Here is a 15,794-nt window from a genome sequence, read left to right as displayed (position 1 = left end):
GTATAAAATTATTCATAGTCTGAACTCTTGTAGTTTGTTTCATTACAGACTTTTTACATAATTAGCCATTTTGGATGCCCTCACATTATATAGCTCAGATGCTTCAGTAAATGCTAGCTTAATGATTAAAGGTAACAGATGAGTAGTAAGAGACAAAAGCAATACAGCTGGTGTTGGAAGATTGCTGCAACAAACCTTAGTGCCATCTGCAGTGTTAGATAAGGCATGGTGTAACCAATACTACCTAAAAAAGCATTGTGAAATCATTTCTCCTTCATGATTCAGATGAATGTTTTGTGTGATAGGAAGCATAAAGTTATTTGGTCCTTGTCATATATGTTGCCTATTTTGAAGAACTCATTAGTATATGGTATAAGATGTTTGCTTTTTAGGTAGTTCTGTGAATATTTTAGTTTTCATGAGGGGTTGTGGCTATGTTGCTGTAGTGAAAGTTACTATATTAGCTTTTTTAACTTGTTTTATTCTTCATTACAGGCTAACAGAATTTTCTGGCCAATCACAGCAAAAGAGGGAAAATATGTTTGTGATTGGTGATGTTTTGGTAGATTACACAGATGCGCCAAGTATGCCCAGGAAAGAGAACATAAATGCCTTCATTGCTAACACCACTGAGAATGAGGAATGCAAGGAACCATACAAGGTACTATATTTTTCCTTTGTTCACTAGAGTTCTGCCTTTATGTAGTAATGTAGATTTTATGTATTTCACTTTGTCTTTATTAAAGATATTTTACTTTATTGATTAATGCTGAACATGAAGGTAATTACATGTGTCCTAAACCTCCAGAGAGGAACCCTGCAAAGTCTTTCGTGTTTTAATCGGTAACAAACCTAGTTTGGTATGTAGCTCACTTGGTTGAATTAAATATTAAGCCTCTTTTCCTACTGAATCCACATGTCACAGTACCATTAGGGTCAGTAATGATAGGTGGCAGAATTGTAAATGTAAATGCTTATGCTCTCCTAAAATTTTTACTAATCATTCAGTCACAAACTTTGAGGAAAGTTTGCGAAACCATATTATAAGGTGCTGCATATGTGTAAAGATTTTATTCATGTCACCTATGCTACTAATGTTCTGTATCTTATTTCCTATTGCTTCAGGTTTATATTGGCAATAGGGATTGGATGAATCAGAACAAGGTTTTTGTACCAAAGAACGTAGATGATCAAATGAAAGAGCAAGAAGAATTGGGACGCACTGCCGTTTTAGCAGCTATCAATGGTAAGTAATGTTTTGTAGTTCATTTTCTAGGCTAATTTTTGTAAACATACTTTAACCTCTGTCAGTTTTCAGTTAATAATGATTGTTGCAATTTCTGTATATCTGTGTGAGGATTAATTCTTATGCTAGTGGCCTGATGAAATAAGTTGATTTTTAAAGATGTGTGTGAAGGCAAAATTGTTTCTGTTGGGAATGAAGTAATGGTAAACAATGTGAGAAAGAGAGGCAAATGTTTGCAGTAAAATAATGATACTTAAAAACAGAGAGGAAAGAATGGAAGATTTTTGCACAATTGGGGCCTTAAAAGCTGTATCCGAGTAGTGTGCTCCAGGAGATTTCAAGCCTGTGACTTCCGTCTCTCTTGTTTTTCTTTCATTTATTTTTGATTATAATAAAATTAGTATTTGGGAGAGAAAAGGAATTTTGTTGGATAGCAAATTTCTAAATCTCTGACTAATAGTTACACAAAGATTTCTCCGTTATCAAAGTATGGTGCTATCAGCAGAGTGTCAACCAAGAATTCAAAATTTACAACACAGGGGTTCTGTGTATTTTTTTTTTCAGAATGCTGGAACAATGAGTGATGAGTGATGACGAATTTACTTTACTGTACGTATTTTGATTTCACATACAATTAGCATTTACTATAAGGTTGAATGTTGGTGAGTATTTTGTTAGCCATCATTCTCTCTTCTGTTTTCAGGTAAATTAATTGGAATGTTGGCAGTAGCAGACACTGTGAAGCCAGAGGCCGCCTTAGCAATTTATTCTTTGAGGAAGAGAGGGTTAGACGTTATTTTATTAACTGGTGATAATCAGAAAACAGCTGCTGCTATTGCTAAACAAGTTGGCATCACGAGAGTTTTCGCAGAAGTTCTTCCTTCACACAAAGTAAGTAATTATGTAAATAGTCTGTGCTCTATTACCTGTTAATTATTGTAAAATAACAGATAGTTATCCTGTTCGCGCATGGTCGGTGACCACTCTCCACCTCATCTACATCCGTGTTGCCAGATGCCACAGATTCCTTGTATTACAATCTTTTGTTGTTTTTAATCGGTTTCCACCTGGTGCTAGAAGATTTATCCTGCTGTTAAGACCGTAGGTTTGTTAGCTATGAAAAATACAAATTGATTAAAAAATTTGTTGTGTTATTTGTAAAATTAAGAGTTTGTAAATGAATTCCCCTTTTGCCGATTTCTTTATGGTAACTTGATTTACCTTTAACACTGCCTCTCAAATGTACCGCACTTAATTTGTAGGCTTAATGCTGCAACTATATTTCATAATACAGCTCAAAATTTACATGAATCACTAACACTAAGTAACCTTGTCAAAAACATGCACTGGTCCAGGAGACAACAGTATTACTACTATTATAAATGTTGATTTCTGTTTAAATTAACCTGGCAGTACACCAATATGAGCTCTGCACCTAGAACAGTTCTTAACAGATGATAAAATTTTGAATGAGAAAATGTTGGGTAATTCAAAAGGAAAGGCAGTTAAAGGGACAGGTATGGTTACAAAGCTCTTTAGACCACACGGTAACCACACAGTACCCACCGGGATGAGCAGAGCTTAGCAAACAGAAAGCTCTGGTAGTAGTATACTACGGTAAGAGATTCGATAGAACAACTGATCCAGATTAGGAAGTCAAACTTTAATGCAAATATATTTTTTATTTAATATTTTCCAGTCTTCTAATGTTCTGCACCTTGCATTTTTTAATGTATGAAATTGTGATTTCAAGGTGGTAGATTTAATTTAAAGTTTAATATTATAGTTTAAAATATCTTATATTTTGTAGGTAAAAAAAGTGAAACAACTTCAGGAATCAGGCTTGAAAGTGGCAATGGTTGGCGATGGAGTCAATGATTCCCCAGCATTAGCACAAGCAGATGTTGGCATTGCAATTTCGTCAGGAACAGATGTTGCCGTTGAAGCTGCAGATGTAGTTTTGATAAGGGTATTGTATATGTGTTTGTTTAATTTTGGTTATATTGATTTCTGCATTGGGTTGATGAAAAAATACGTATACATAAATTTCAAGTTAAGTTTAAATCCAAATATAAGGTGGTTTAGAATTGTTTTATTGAAAATGCATCATATTTACAGATAATTTATATTGTCTGATCAAAAAAGATCTAATTTTTCTTTTTACAAAATTAGCTGTGCTTTTACCAGTTATACTAAGAATACTTAAGCATATGAAGTTTTTTGAAAAGGAATGAGGTATGATTTTTTCGTAATATTTTGAGAAGGAATATCTTGAAAATAAAGAATGATATCTTTAGAAATTATAAAGTGTACAGTATTTTGTATGATCTTGAAAGGATAAATCAGGTGCAACTACTTTTGTATGATATAACGAAGTCTGTATTTTTCTTCTAGAATGATCTCATCGATGTTGTGGCTTGCCTTGATCTTTCCAAGAAGACTGTTAGAAGAATTCACTATAACTTTGTATTTGCTTCTATATACAACATCGTGGGAATTCCTGTAGCAGCTGGGGTTTTCAGACCGCTTGGCTTTGTATTGATTGTAAGTAAAGTTTTGTGTATATGTTATTATTGATGAAATATAAAAGGCAAATAAGTTTTAGTGGTGTGTCGTCAATAATTATGTTTTTTTTTTTTTTCATTTTATTTCTCTAGTGTCATTACGGAATGGTTTCAGGACGGTGCTTTAGTTGACGTCCCCAGACTGGTTTTAAAAATGACTTGGCATGCAAAGTTCATGAATATATTTTGTATACTTCTTTATATGTCATATAGAAACATTAACAATGTTGTTTATTGTGTGGTTGCTTATCTGTTATCATTTTTCACTACAGCCATGGATGGGATCAGCAGCAATGGCTTTGAGCTCCGTTTCAGTTGTTGTGTCATCACTGTTATTGAAGCTGTAAGAATTAACATCTTTGTTTGTACTTTTTATATCATCTTGAAATAACCCTAATGATTATTACTAAAATATATACTGTGCTTGTGTATATTTTGAGATTATGTACAGTAAATTTTCATTTTATATATAAGTTTACAGTAATATAGAAAATGAAAAGTTATAAAAAAAATTTAGTCTTCTTTACAAATTTATACAAATGTGACTGACGTCTTTCTTTTCAGGTATCGCAAACCTACGAGGGAGTCTCTCTCAACATTAGATTTCCATAAAGCTCAGGAGTCTCGTCTAGCAGGTTTAGATGATGACGATAATATTTCAATTCATCGTGGCCTGGATGACATTCCTGCACCAAACACGCCTTCGTCCACATTATCAAGGTACAAAATTAAATTTGTATTTAATAAGAAATGCTTATTAAATTCTAAAGACGTTAAACCTAACTACTGGAAAGATGGGAATAAGTAGCAAATTTATTTCTTATAAGAATGCTAACTGTATTTGACTTATTGTAAAAGCCAAATTGTCTTATGTTTTTAGAGACAATCATACTTTTGTGTTGTTGCCTTTGATAGTTCTTAAGTTTTCAGTGTCATTTTGTACTTTAATATCAATCATTTTGCATTGTTTAGAGGCACTGGTAATTTTATTTGTTAAAACTAGTGCTTCAGTTATATATAGAAAAAACTTATTTATAGAAAGAGAAGTTTCTGTTAAATATAAACATTGACATCCCAGTGCAGATTATATATGTTAATGAGAGCAAAGTTTTGAATACAGTCTTTAATTATTTGAATGTGTAAAATGTAAATGATAAATTTTGCTAGGTCCTATAGCTACTATCACTTTTTCATCACAAATATTTCTTTGCTTTGCTTCAAGTTTCACCAGATTCTTTGTATATATCTTCTATGTTTTCTGCAATATTTTGTTTTACAGCTTTATATTTGTTGTACACAGCATGTATATGGGTAGCTGCTTGGCCTATATTCAGGGTTCACTGCAAGTAAGCTAGCTTTGCATTTTCTAAGTACAAATGCTTTAATTAATTTGTTAAATGCGTTACAGTTCGTTATTAATTTCCTTGCCATAGGAAATCTTGTGAGTGTGTGGTGTGTGGTCTAATAAATAATGTTAAAAGAATACTGTAGAATAATAGTTAGCTATATTGTTTTTTCTTAATTACAGAATGGATCCCAACAAATCTTTATGTTAACTCTTTATATCACAGTATCTATGGTGTGGATTTGTTAACCAATAAAGACATCTTGATGCTCCCATGATTCTTTACTCTTTTCTTTATTTGTGTATGATGTGTGGCATTGAAGCATGTGAACTCCATAATTCAACCTTGCATGAATTTATGCTGCTTGTGCATGTGTTAAGTAATTTATAAATCAGTCAGCAAGCCATTTGCAGTGGGTATAACAGTGTGTGTGGGTCTTCTGCTGTTTGGATCCAGTGAGTCATTACTTTTTGGGGTATTTCTTGATTCTTTATTGGATGTTGCTTTTATAAGTGGAAAATTTAAATGAAGACACCTGTAGGGATAACCAGATCAGAGTGTATGGTACATTCACCTTAACTGTGGAACTGTTGCATCTGTTTTATGGTGCATATTATAGATATAAAAGTGCACACTGTCTTCTTTTTTACCGTAGCAGAAACTGCATGCTCAAATATGTAATTCCAATGGAAGGATGAAAATAAAAAAAGATATTGTTTATGTCCTGCTGTGTTGGTCACATATTTCTGTCATTTCCAATTATCCTGAACAGGGGCACTTATGATCCCCATTTTCATATATGTAACACTCATCCAGATCTCTTCTGTGAATCTGTACTTTGAGGTAATAGATGCAAGTCATTTTTTCATGTATCAGTATCCTTTTGCAATAAATATTTCTATTTGTTCAACCAAGATGTACATTTTAAAGCCCAAATCAGTATCAAATATTAGTGGATCTGCCAGTTAATGGTATTTTTGAAGATGAAATTCCAACGCTGTCAAGGAAGAAGTTATCTTTCAGAAGGTTTATTCATATCCCAAAACATATAGTATGAACCATCAGAATGATTAGATAAAAAAAAATATTCATTTTTTATCCTTATTTTTTAGATATGTGAGAAACTTCAAGTGATACTGGATTTCTCATATGTTCATGTAGAAAGTATTAGAAAAGAGGAACCTTTGACTGATAAATACACTCAGCTTTTCATAGGCATGCACACCCAATTGTATGGTATGATCACCTAAAAAGTATTGTAACATGGTTTCAAATATGAAAGCAAACCCATGCAAGAAACTAATAAAAGTTCTCTCAATAATGTTTATGTTGATTTTTATGAGAAAATTAGAACAATAGCTGTGGATCAAAATAGCACAAAAATTTCAGAAACATTCACATCAATTAACCAAACTTTTTGTGACCATCTAAAAGCATGTTGAGTGGCCAGTCTTTTTATTTATTTTTAAGATCATGAAATGGCTATCTTGTCTCTTCGCTCCTTTTTTCTTTTCTTTTTTAGGTATTTTTACCTTATCATAAAGCATTAAAAGTTTGTTTCCAGACTTCAATAATGCAGTTAATTATGTTTCTTAATGTGAAATTAGCAAGCCTTGAGGTAGATTCCTTGTTTGCCGCCTAAAGAATATATTAGCATTTTTATCGAAGTAGTTGGCCCCATGTGTTTAATATTCCCTTACTTGGTCAAAGAAAAACCTTAAAGCTAGTGGAACTATGCATCTCTAAGAAAGATTTTTAATTTATTGGTTTTTATAGGACAGCAGTTTGGTTTTAGAACAACCAGCCTGTTTAGCCAAGTTTTAGTAAATCAATACATTGAATATTTTGAAACTGTAATTATATACCCCATACATAATGCCTAAGGATTTGGTGTGGGTGAGACGTGTGAGTACCATTTTTACTTTTTACTTCTTTTCACAGTATGGATATAATTAAACTTGATACAGTATTTACTTTAGAGTCATGTACAGTATAATAGAGGTCTGATGAGCTTCATGCACTTGTTGGTGCTGATGTAGTACTTAGAATTCCAGCTTTCATATGGCTGTTAATTAGTTTTGTATATAAAAGATAATCAGAAAATAGTGTCTGAGTTGAAGAAAAGTTTGTGAAGTAAACAATCATGTTCTGGTTGTATTACAGTTTGAGTGTAGCACAGGACTCATGATTTATGATGTATTGATTGTTTAATCAAGTGGACTTTTTGGGGAGCATGTAAATGTTGCTTTGAGGTCATGTCAAGGAAAATTTTGGTCTGTCGGGAAAGTCTCTTTGCACAGTGTTTGTTATTGAGGTATGCATGGTGGTTTTCATGATCTTTATTGCAAGTGAAACAACTTGTTTAGAAGTTTGAATTGTACTTGTCTTTGTACTGGTTTTGAATTGCTAATTTTTTTCATTTTAACAGAATCTTTACAAATGGTCTGTACAGTTTGTCAGTGTTTCTAAGCACAAAATGTTTGGTGTGTTTTTCTGTTACACCAAGAATAGCAATACATAAATACAAATTGCATTACTATAAACTAATTTTACTGTATTGCTGAAGCTATGCAATTAATTGTTTATTTTGAACTTTTCATGAATTTTTTTGTAGATATTTAGCTAATTATTAGTTAACTGATGTGACATTATGTATAAAGTTTAATCAGAGGCCTAAAGGCAAAATGAAGGCATAAGTATTGTGAATCTTAATAGAAACATTGATACAATTCCCTTGGGACTTACCAGTAAATGAGAAAAAGTTGAAATAAACACTACCAACATTTTGTACTGAACAAGGAAGTACTATCTGTAAAAATTATGTTCTTGAACTGATCTATGTATATATACTTTTTGTTTAGTTTCTGGCTATTGGAAGTGATGATGCAGTGTATTTGGTTTATTACCTTTGAATTAGAGAGTGGTGTTAGCTTCAGCCTTTTTTTTCAGTCTTTATGGGGGCTTCAGAAGAATATTTCTGTATTCCATTAGTGGTAATTATTTTAATACTAATCACTCATGGACATTTTTTAAGATCGACAAAAATTACCATGAGTCTGTCCCTTACCTCTCCAGAATGAGAAGCAACCTTCGCAGCTATTACCGACGTAGTAATCATAAATGCCAGTGTTCTGGTATGAGGTTTGGTGGCCAGTGTACATGCAGCTATACCAAATCCCTAAAAGCCAGGTACATAGCAAGGCTTCTGTAGTTGCACTTTGTATGTAAAATAGTAGTAAAATCTATCCTGTAGAGCTTTCACATTCAGACATACAGTTCTTTAATCTTCATTGTTATATACATATTACCCATATCTTTGTAAGTTGGAGGTTTTGAATATTGTATTAAAAGATCTGCAAAGGTACAGTAATTGATGGGTAGTCAAAAAAAGTGTTTAAAATCAGGAAATTGTGTAAGTTTAAGGAACAAAACATGATTAATTGGTTTCATTACTTGATTTTCATATGAAGGGTGTTGGTTTCCTAATACTACAGTAATGTGATTAATTCACTGATTATTTTGTGGGTGATGTTAATTGTCACTGATTTCTTATGATTAACATCTGGTCTTTGGAAGAGCTCTTTATTCTTAAAATGGTAGTGATGACTACTATCTTGCAAGGTTATTATGTTGTTTAGCACCAGTGGAATGTTGCAGGTTCAACGCCATAACAGGTGTGCAGATAGGAGGTGAGAATGATGAGGAAATGGAGGAACTTCTTTCCGCAGTTGAGTTTTCAGAGGGCTCTAATGGCTTGCTGTTGGAAGAGGGTGGTGTTGGTAATGATGAGGATGAGTTTGGTGATGGGGACTTGGTGCACCAACCTACCCTGGTGCCCTCAGAGTCATTAGTGGTTCAGCTTTAGTTAATAAGCCTCTGCTTGGCGACTGATTAGTAAGTGCATGCTTTGCTTTAATTGCCACCTCTTTTGCATGTTACTGAGAATAGTTTACACTTTGCTGCATGTTTTAAACTGAAAGTGCTTACTAATGGACTACTTATTTTGTTTACTCTGTGGTAAACATGAAAAGAGTGATGTTTGTTTTTTTGTTCATGCTTGCATCTTACAAAAAAGTTATTTATATTTATCCTAGGAAACACTTTAATACTTCATGAAATTAAAATTTGAAGTGGTTAACTATACTATTCATTTCCTTAACTCTAATTCAATTTTTTTTCTCCTCTTGCACTATTGTACCAGTGAGTTATGCAAATGTGACTGAAAAGGTTGACAGGAGAAGGTGTACTTGTCATTGTTCATGAGTATGTTGTGATTCACCTGATGCCAGTTGTTTAAACAGAAGCCATTTGACATCTACTGACCAGTATGGCCTTTTACTTCTTACATTAATTGCTGTTTGGGGTCACTGGTTTTGAGCATCTTCAAGCTGTTTCTATCTTGAATGGCTCATTTCGTAATTGGTTTTGACAGATGTTTCAGGGATTGGTGCTTTTCATGACTTCAATTGTCCCTATTTATCCAAGCTTAGAACTGGTACTGAACCAGGCTGACTTGCTCCTCAGCAGTTAGGTATTCTTTATTAACCATGTAAAGTTGAGTGAAATTACATATCTGTGAATGATGCACATGCAAAATTAAGCGGGTGAAGTCTTGCTAAGTCAGTTCGCAGAAAATAGTGGGATGCTACTGGGAAATTTTCACCACTACTGGAAGGAAAAGTTTAGATTAGGTTAACAATAAAAAATTTACAGACTTAGGTTATTCAGGTAAGTCAGCAAAACCCCATGAAGTTTAAAAAGTTATGTTAATATATCTAGAGAGATGGGACTTAAGGTAAATCCACGGAAAATAGAAATATGTAATGAGAATAGAGCTAGTACATTTTAGTGTAATCTGAGTTCTTGGTAGAACTTAAAGAGTTACAAGACCCGGACATACTTTGATAAGATCTTAGAGCTGCAGGGCTAAAGAAGGGAGAGTCGTAGAAGTGAAAGCACAGTAAAGATAATAACATGATTTTTAGTTAGTTTTTTACTTTTGTTTTAGCTTACTTAGCTACGTAGTGTCTTTCACAGGTAAATGATCTTTTTATAATCTTTGAATTTGATGATCTATAGTTTGATCCATTTTTTGGCTTTTCCTGGACCCCTTTGGTTTCGTCACATTGCCTAGCTCACTGGCTTCTCCCCTGAAGACTGTGCAGATGGATGTTTCGAGAAACTAAATGCCCACAATAATCGTCAGTGTTTTAACTTGATTTATTTTGCCTTTGGTTGACACAATACAAAATTTGTCATTCAGTTGAGAAAAACATATATTCTTGCACAAAGGCTTAGACCTTTACACATGTCATCATTGGTGTAATAAATTTCGAAGATAGTGTCTGTACACTGGCGCTGTATTTCTTTATTTTTTCTCTGCAGGTTTTGTGTGAGTTTCAAATTTTGTTTTCATCAATATACTGTGTTGTGACATTTCACAATTATAATATGTACTAATATAAATTTTTATTTAATTTTAGTACTAATACCATTATTTTCTCAGGATATTCGGCTCTCTGCGAAGGCAGGTAAAACAAGGTCATTACTTGGTGCCAACCGATGATGATGACCTCGAGGATCCTGAAGACACTCACTTGGAACTGAAGGCAATGGCTTAAGATGTTTCTCTGTTTAGTATGTAAGGTTTCCATGAGAGAACTTTTATTTTTTGAATATTAACTGGGTATTATTAAAAGACAATATAGATATATATTGTATACAGTAGATAGGCTAAGGTGCAAAACTATATTGTGATTGTTATTTTTGTGTATTGAAAGGAAAAAGTGTCAGAAATTAGTCATCCTTCAGTATGTATGCTGTTGCTCTTATTTTGTGAAGATTTTATTTGATCAGCCTTTTGTTTCCATTATTTTTATTTTTATTTTTACTGGTGCTGAATATGTTAATTTTTAAGTGATTGCGTAAAAAAGAATTTTATCAAAGCACTCCAACAAGAAGTAGAGAAAGTTTTACAATTAATCATATTTTATCCCCACATATTGATTAAATTGATATGTCTTGGTTTTAAATCTTTTCGGCAGAGCTGATGCATGTGCTTGTAAATATGTAACAAAATTTTAAAAAGCTATTTTCTTCCTGTGATACCAAGATAGTTATCGTTGTTTTGAAAACTAATTAATCAGCAGCTCAGTTGCAGAAAGTTATTCTTATCTCTATTACAGTACTACATACTCGCTTTAACAGAGTAACTACATTTATACTACTTACCAGATACAATTTCGTTTAATAATTGTCAGAGGCAAGACTTATAGTTTTGTGGTCTGGTTCAGCCATCGTAAATAACTAACGACGTAGCTCTGTATATTAAGGCTTTACAATTAATATGAAAATAATTTCTTCAGATTAATTCATGTTGATAACGCTCATAGTTACCCAGCACTGTTGATGTCTTGAGTTGCAGAGTTGGTTAGAGATACTGAACTTCTCTGCTTTAGTTTACATGCATGTATTCACATTATTCATACTTTATGTAATAAACACCATTTCTCATCATATCTTCTAAATTCTTCTATGAAACTTCTTCACTTCAAATATTACTGTACGTGTATAGTTTTATAATGTAAATTAATTCTTTCTTAACTGCTGTTACTCGTTTTTGGGAGAACAAGTATGAATATGTATTATGCTAGCCCTTTTTATTTTCTTTTATACAACACTTTTCTGTATGGGGTACCGGTTATGTCCAGAGTCAATCTTTCACACAAAAGAACAGTGGACTCTGTTTTAAGAACATTAGAATTTATCCCAGGAAGGAAGTATAATTTGAGCTTTTAATTTATTATACAGTACATTTTTTTTATTGAATACAGTATACAAGTATACCATATTATGCTTACATTATTTATTAGAGAAATGCAAAGATTCCTCATTTTATTTGCTGTAGCTGCAGCATGGGTGAAATGGAGAGATAGCTATACTATTGGTCAGTAAAACTTTCCCATTATTAGAAAGAACAATGGCCGATTTAGGTTACATAAGGCCTGTACTACTCTATACAGAGGAAAAATGGATGATATTTGATATTTTGGAAAGTACTGAATGTTAAGATTCATGGCCAGAGTATAGTGGGAAGATCACATATGAATGAGGAAGTGATGGAAAATTGTGTTCATTGGCTGGGAAATAGACATCTCTCGAAGGTTGTGATGTTTTGAACACAATGAGAAGGGATGAAGAACATTTAGTCAAAAAAGTTGTGGATATGGAAGTAGGACAAATATTTACTAGGAAGGCCAATGAAATCATGACGTACTAAAAGGGTGGCTGAGACCTTGTGGGAGTTTAGGCAGAACGTGCACACGTCTTAAAAAACAATTGTGACGATTAGAAGATTTTCGTAATATATACACCTAGATTTATAATTCAGTGCTCAATCACATCACACTTTTTAATAAGTATTGTGTAACGATTGCAGAGAAGTTTTTCCAGAAAGTTGGTCTCTTTCAATTCATGAAGAGAGAAGTAAGCTTCAAGCAGAAAACTTCATTCTTATGCAGTAGTACGTCTTTTTATATAAAACCATTCTTCATATATTTTTGATATTGTATGTTTTAGCAATCTTTCCTTTTTTGTCAATTCTATATCAAAAGCAATGTATTCTCATAATTATATGAAAAGGCATGTTAATTCCTGGTGCTTCCAGTCTCAGATGCCAGTTTTGCTAATGTCTGTGAAACATGTACTTAAAAATAACTTTTTATCAGACTGTCAAGCATTCTCTATTTACTATAGCAGTATGTAGGTCTATTTTTTCCTATTAGTCTTGAGTGTAAATGTATTTTACTTTATATTTTATGGGTCCATAATCTAAGGTGTCATCTTTTCACACTTAAAGTCTGCAGGTGGTCTGCCTTTAGAAGGTTAATAACTGACTTCCACAGTTTTGACATAAAAAGCTGAAAAATCATTCATACTGTATCTTGTAATATGAATGTGCTAACTTGCATATGCAGTACTGTACTTCATAGCTATGATTTTTTGGTTATTATATTTGAAACATTTTTCTTTTAACTGCAAAGCATATGAATTTCATTTCCATTAAATTTAACATATCTTAATCTCAAAGAATTTGTAAAAGACTTGTTGGATACTACAATTTTATAGTTACGTACTAAAAAAAATTGCCTCATCACAATCCATGAGTCATGATTTATTCTCGGCCTCAGATCTGGCAGCTGTGCATTATCTTAAAAGAATATTTAAAAGAACATATCCCTCTTTAACCTGTGGTGCATTTAGTCAGGGAATTTCAGCATAATTTAAATCATAATTCCTTCTAATTCTGTATGAGAAATGACCTGCAGTATTCAGGATTTTTAGTTTTTGTTTTTAAGATTTTAAGGTTAAAAATGACTTGTGGGTACATTCCTCTTCCCTGTCCAACTAGAAGTACTTTATTGTGGCTTGTTTTGAAACATATCTTTCAATGCGTCTGTTTTCTTGTTCATTCTCAAAATTCTATGCAGGATTTTCTTACCAAGCCACTATAACGTAACTTTCGACTTTGTATCTACAAAAAATGGTAGATATGCCCATGCAGAGCATTTCCAAATAAAACGGAAATGGTGAAGATGATTTGTTCCTGCTGACTACAACTACAATTTTCAACTCTGTTGGCCTCAAGCCCAGGCAAATAGGGAGGGATGGAGTCATGAAAATCATCTGCCAAAACCAATTATAAAATGAGCCATTAAGACAGAAGCAGCTGAAGGAGGCTTATTAAAAACTGTGACCCAAACTATGGATTTAAACTGAAAAGGATATGAAGACTACAACTAGGATTCTATATAGGGACTTGCTTCATATACAAGAGCAGGTGATAGTGGAAATTTCATTCATTCAGATAATGTTAGTCTCACAGTAAAAGTAGACTTCTCAAGTATGTATACTATTGGTGATCTCTGTATTTCAGAAAATTACTCATTTGAAAAGATATATGAGTCTGTGCCTCATTGAGATGGTCTGTAAAAACCCAAAAATTGGACCTTTTTCAGAATGTTGTAGATCATTTTTCTTTCTATTCTCACACCTAACTATTGAGATACTTTATGTTAGCACAGTTTCAGAAACTATAGGTAGATTATGTTTATGTTAATGGCAGAAGGGCCCCCTAAGAGCAGATCTTTAGAGTTATATACAGCAATAGTAGCACATGAAGCAAAATATATGATTTTATAAAACTATATATTTTCAAGTGTAAGAAGGTTGTTAGTTTTTATAAGTGCCTCTTTTAATATTTATTTTTTTATCTCTGTACAAATTCTAAATACTATGTCAAAATAGTCAGAATTTTATAAGTAAGTAGATGTAAGCAATGGTTGTAAGAATACACTGACATGGATGTTGTAGGTAGATGTCAGAATCACAAGCTGTAATCACTCTTATATTGTGGCTTTAGAAATTGTGTTGGCATATTAAACATTATTTAGCCACAACAGTAAAATGTTATACACTGTAATGACACCATATCTATGTGTGGAGTAATTGGTGTGCAAACATACATGGTTACCTGCTTTTAAAAATATTTTAGGAGTACAATATATGAAAATGAGCAAACAACTGGACAAAACATAAGTAATGTATGTCATATTATTTTGACTTTTTTACTATAAGTTCTCCCGTCCGCCAAATCATTCATTTCAATTGAAGTGAAAAGAAATCACCCATAAAATTGTACTCCTTCATTTCTGATTTTTGTCTTCCAGTTATGCCTCACTATGCCAAGACAGCTCAAGTATAATGTTTGTGTACTAGACTGATTTTATGAGAACATTTTTTATCTAAAGATATCGGCTGGTTTTATATTTGAACATTCACAATCTTGTTAGTTTCATGGAACAAATATGAAGACTCATAGGAGAAATTTTTGGGTATTGTTGATTTCAATTTTGCAATTTTTCAATAAATATTTATATCTGAATTTTGTATTTTTCTCACTGTTGTAAGTTACATAGTAGTGCTGGTTTCAATTCAGTAGTTACGAGCATGGAATTTTAAGGAGAAAGTGTAGCTACAAGATTCAGAATTTTCTGAGAAGTGTTTTTATTGGTGCTGCACATTTATTATTATTATTATTATTATTATTATTATTTTGGTGTATCGCAGTTATCCTATTCAACTTGGTGGTTTTTATAGTGTGAAGTTCCAGGTTGCATCCTGGCTTCTTAGGAGTCCATCACTTTTCTTACTTGTGCGCTGTCTCTAGTAGCACACTCTTCTGCATGAGTCCTGAGCTACTTCAGCATCTACTTTCTCCAGGTTCCTTTGCAGGGATCTTGAGATTGTGCCTGGTGTTCTTATGATTATGGGTACAATTTCCACTGGCATATCCCATATCCTTCTTATTTCTGTTTCCAGGTGCTAATACTTATCAATTTTTTCTTTCTTTCTCATGTATTGTGACATCAATGAGTGATACTTTCTTCTTGATTCTGTCAATCAACAGCCCGTCTGGTCTATTGGCACATATCTCCCTATTATTATGTATTAATAATAGGGAGACTTCTAACGTCTGGAAGTTATGTTCGGTACTACTGTGCTATAGAGAGCGGCTTCTCAATTCTTTAGTATCCAAATTTGGTCCCAAGTATGTAGATGCTGTAAAGTAAATTGGCT

The 15,794-nt window shown here is 32.9% G+C and overlaps 1 protein-coding gene across 7 annotated transcripts in view; it reads left to right on the top strand.

The window, feature by feature from the left end:
- The window catches only part of LOC135208495 (copper-transporting ATPase 2-like), a 64,880-nt gene extending 49,781 nt beyond the window's left edge, over positions 1–15,099 (top strand). For 5 of the 7 annotated variants that reach the window (XM_064240734.1, XM_064240735.1, XM_064240737.1 and 2 more), the window contains exons 19-28: positions 496–661; positions 1,126–1,246; positions 1,950–2,137; positions 3,057–3,215; positions 3,641–3,790; positions 4,083–4,153; positions 4,375–4,530; positions 8,232–8,345; positions 8,814–9,050; positions 10,663–15,099. In XM_064240734.1, coding sequence (XP_064096804.1) covers positions 496–661; positions 1,126–1,246; positions 1,950–2,137; positions 3,057–3,215; positions 3,641–3,790; positions 4,083–4,153; positions 4,375–4,530; positions 8,232–8,345; positions 8,814–9,021 — 1,333 coding nt within the window. In that variant the 3' untranslated portion in view covers positions 9,022–9,050; positions 10,663–15,099. The remainder of the gene's footprint in view (positions 1–495; positions 662–1,125; positions 1,247–1,949; positions 2,138–3,056; positions 3,216–3,640; positions 3,791–4,082; positions 4,154–4,374; positions 4,531–8,231; positions 8,346–8,813; positions 9,051–10,662) is intronic. The other 2 variants (XM_064240739.1, XM_064240740.1) reach the window with 2 other exon arrangements.
- Positions 15,100–15,794: the final 695 nt, after the last annotated feature.

The sequence above is a fragment of the Macrobrachium nipponense genome, chromosome 35 (genome assembly GCF_015104395.2).
Source record: "Macrobrachium nipponense isolate FS-2020 chromosome 35, ASM1510439v2, whole genome shotgun sequence".
Lineage (NCBI taxonomy): Eukaryota > Metazoa > Arthropoda > Malacostraca > Decapoda > Palaemonidae > Macrobrachium > Macrobrachium nipponense.
Note: the sequence above shows the minus strand (reverse complement) of the source record. Positions and strands in the feature narration are given on the sequence as shown.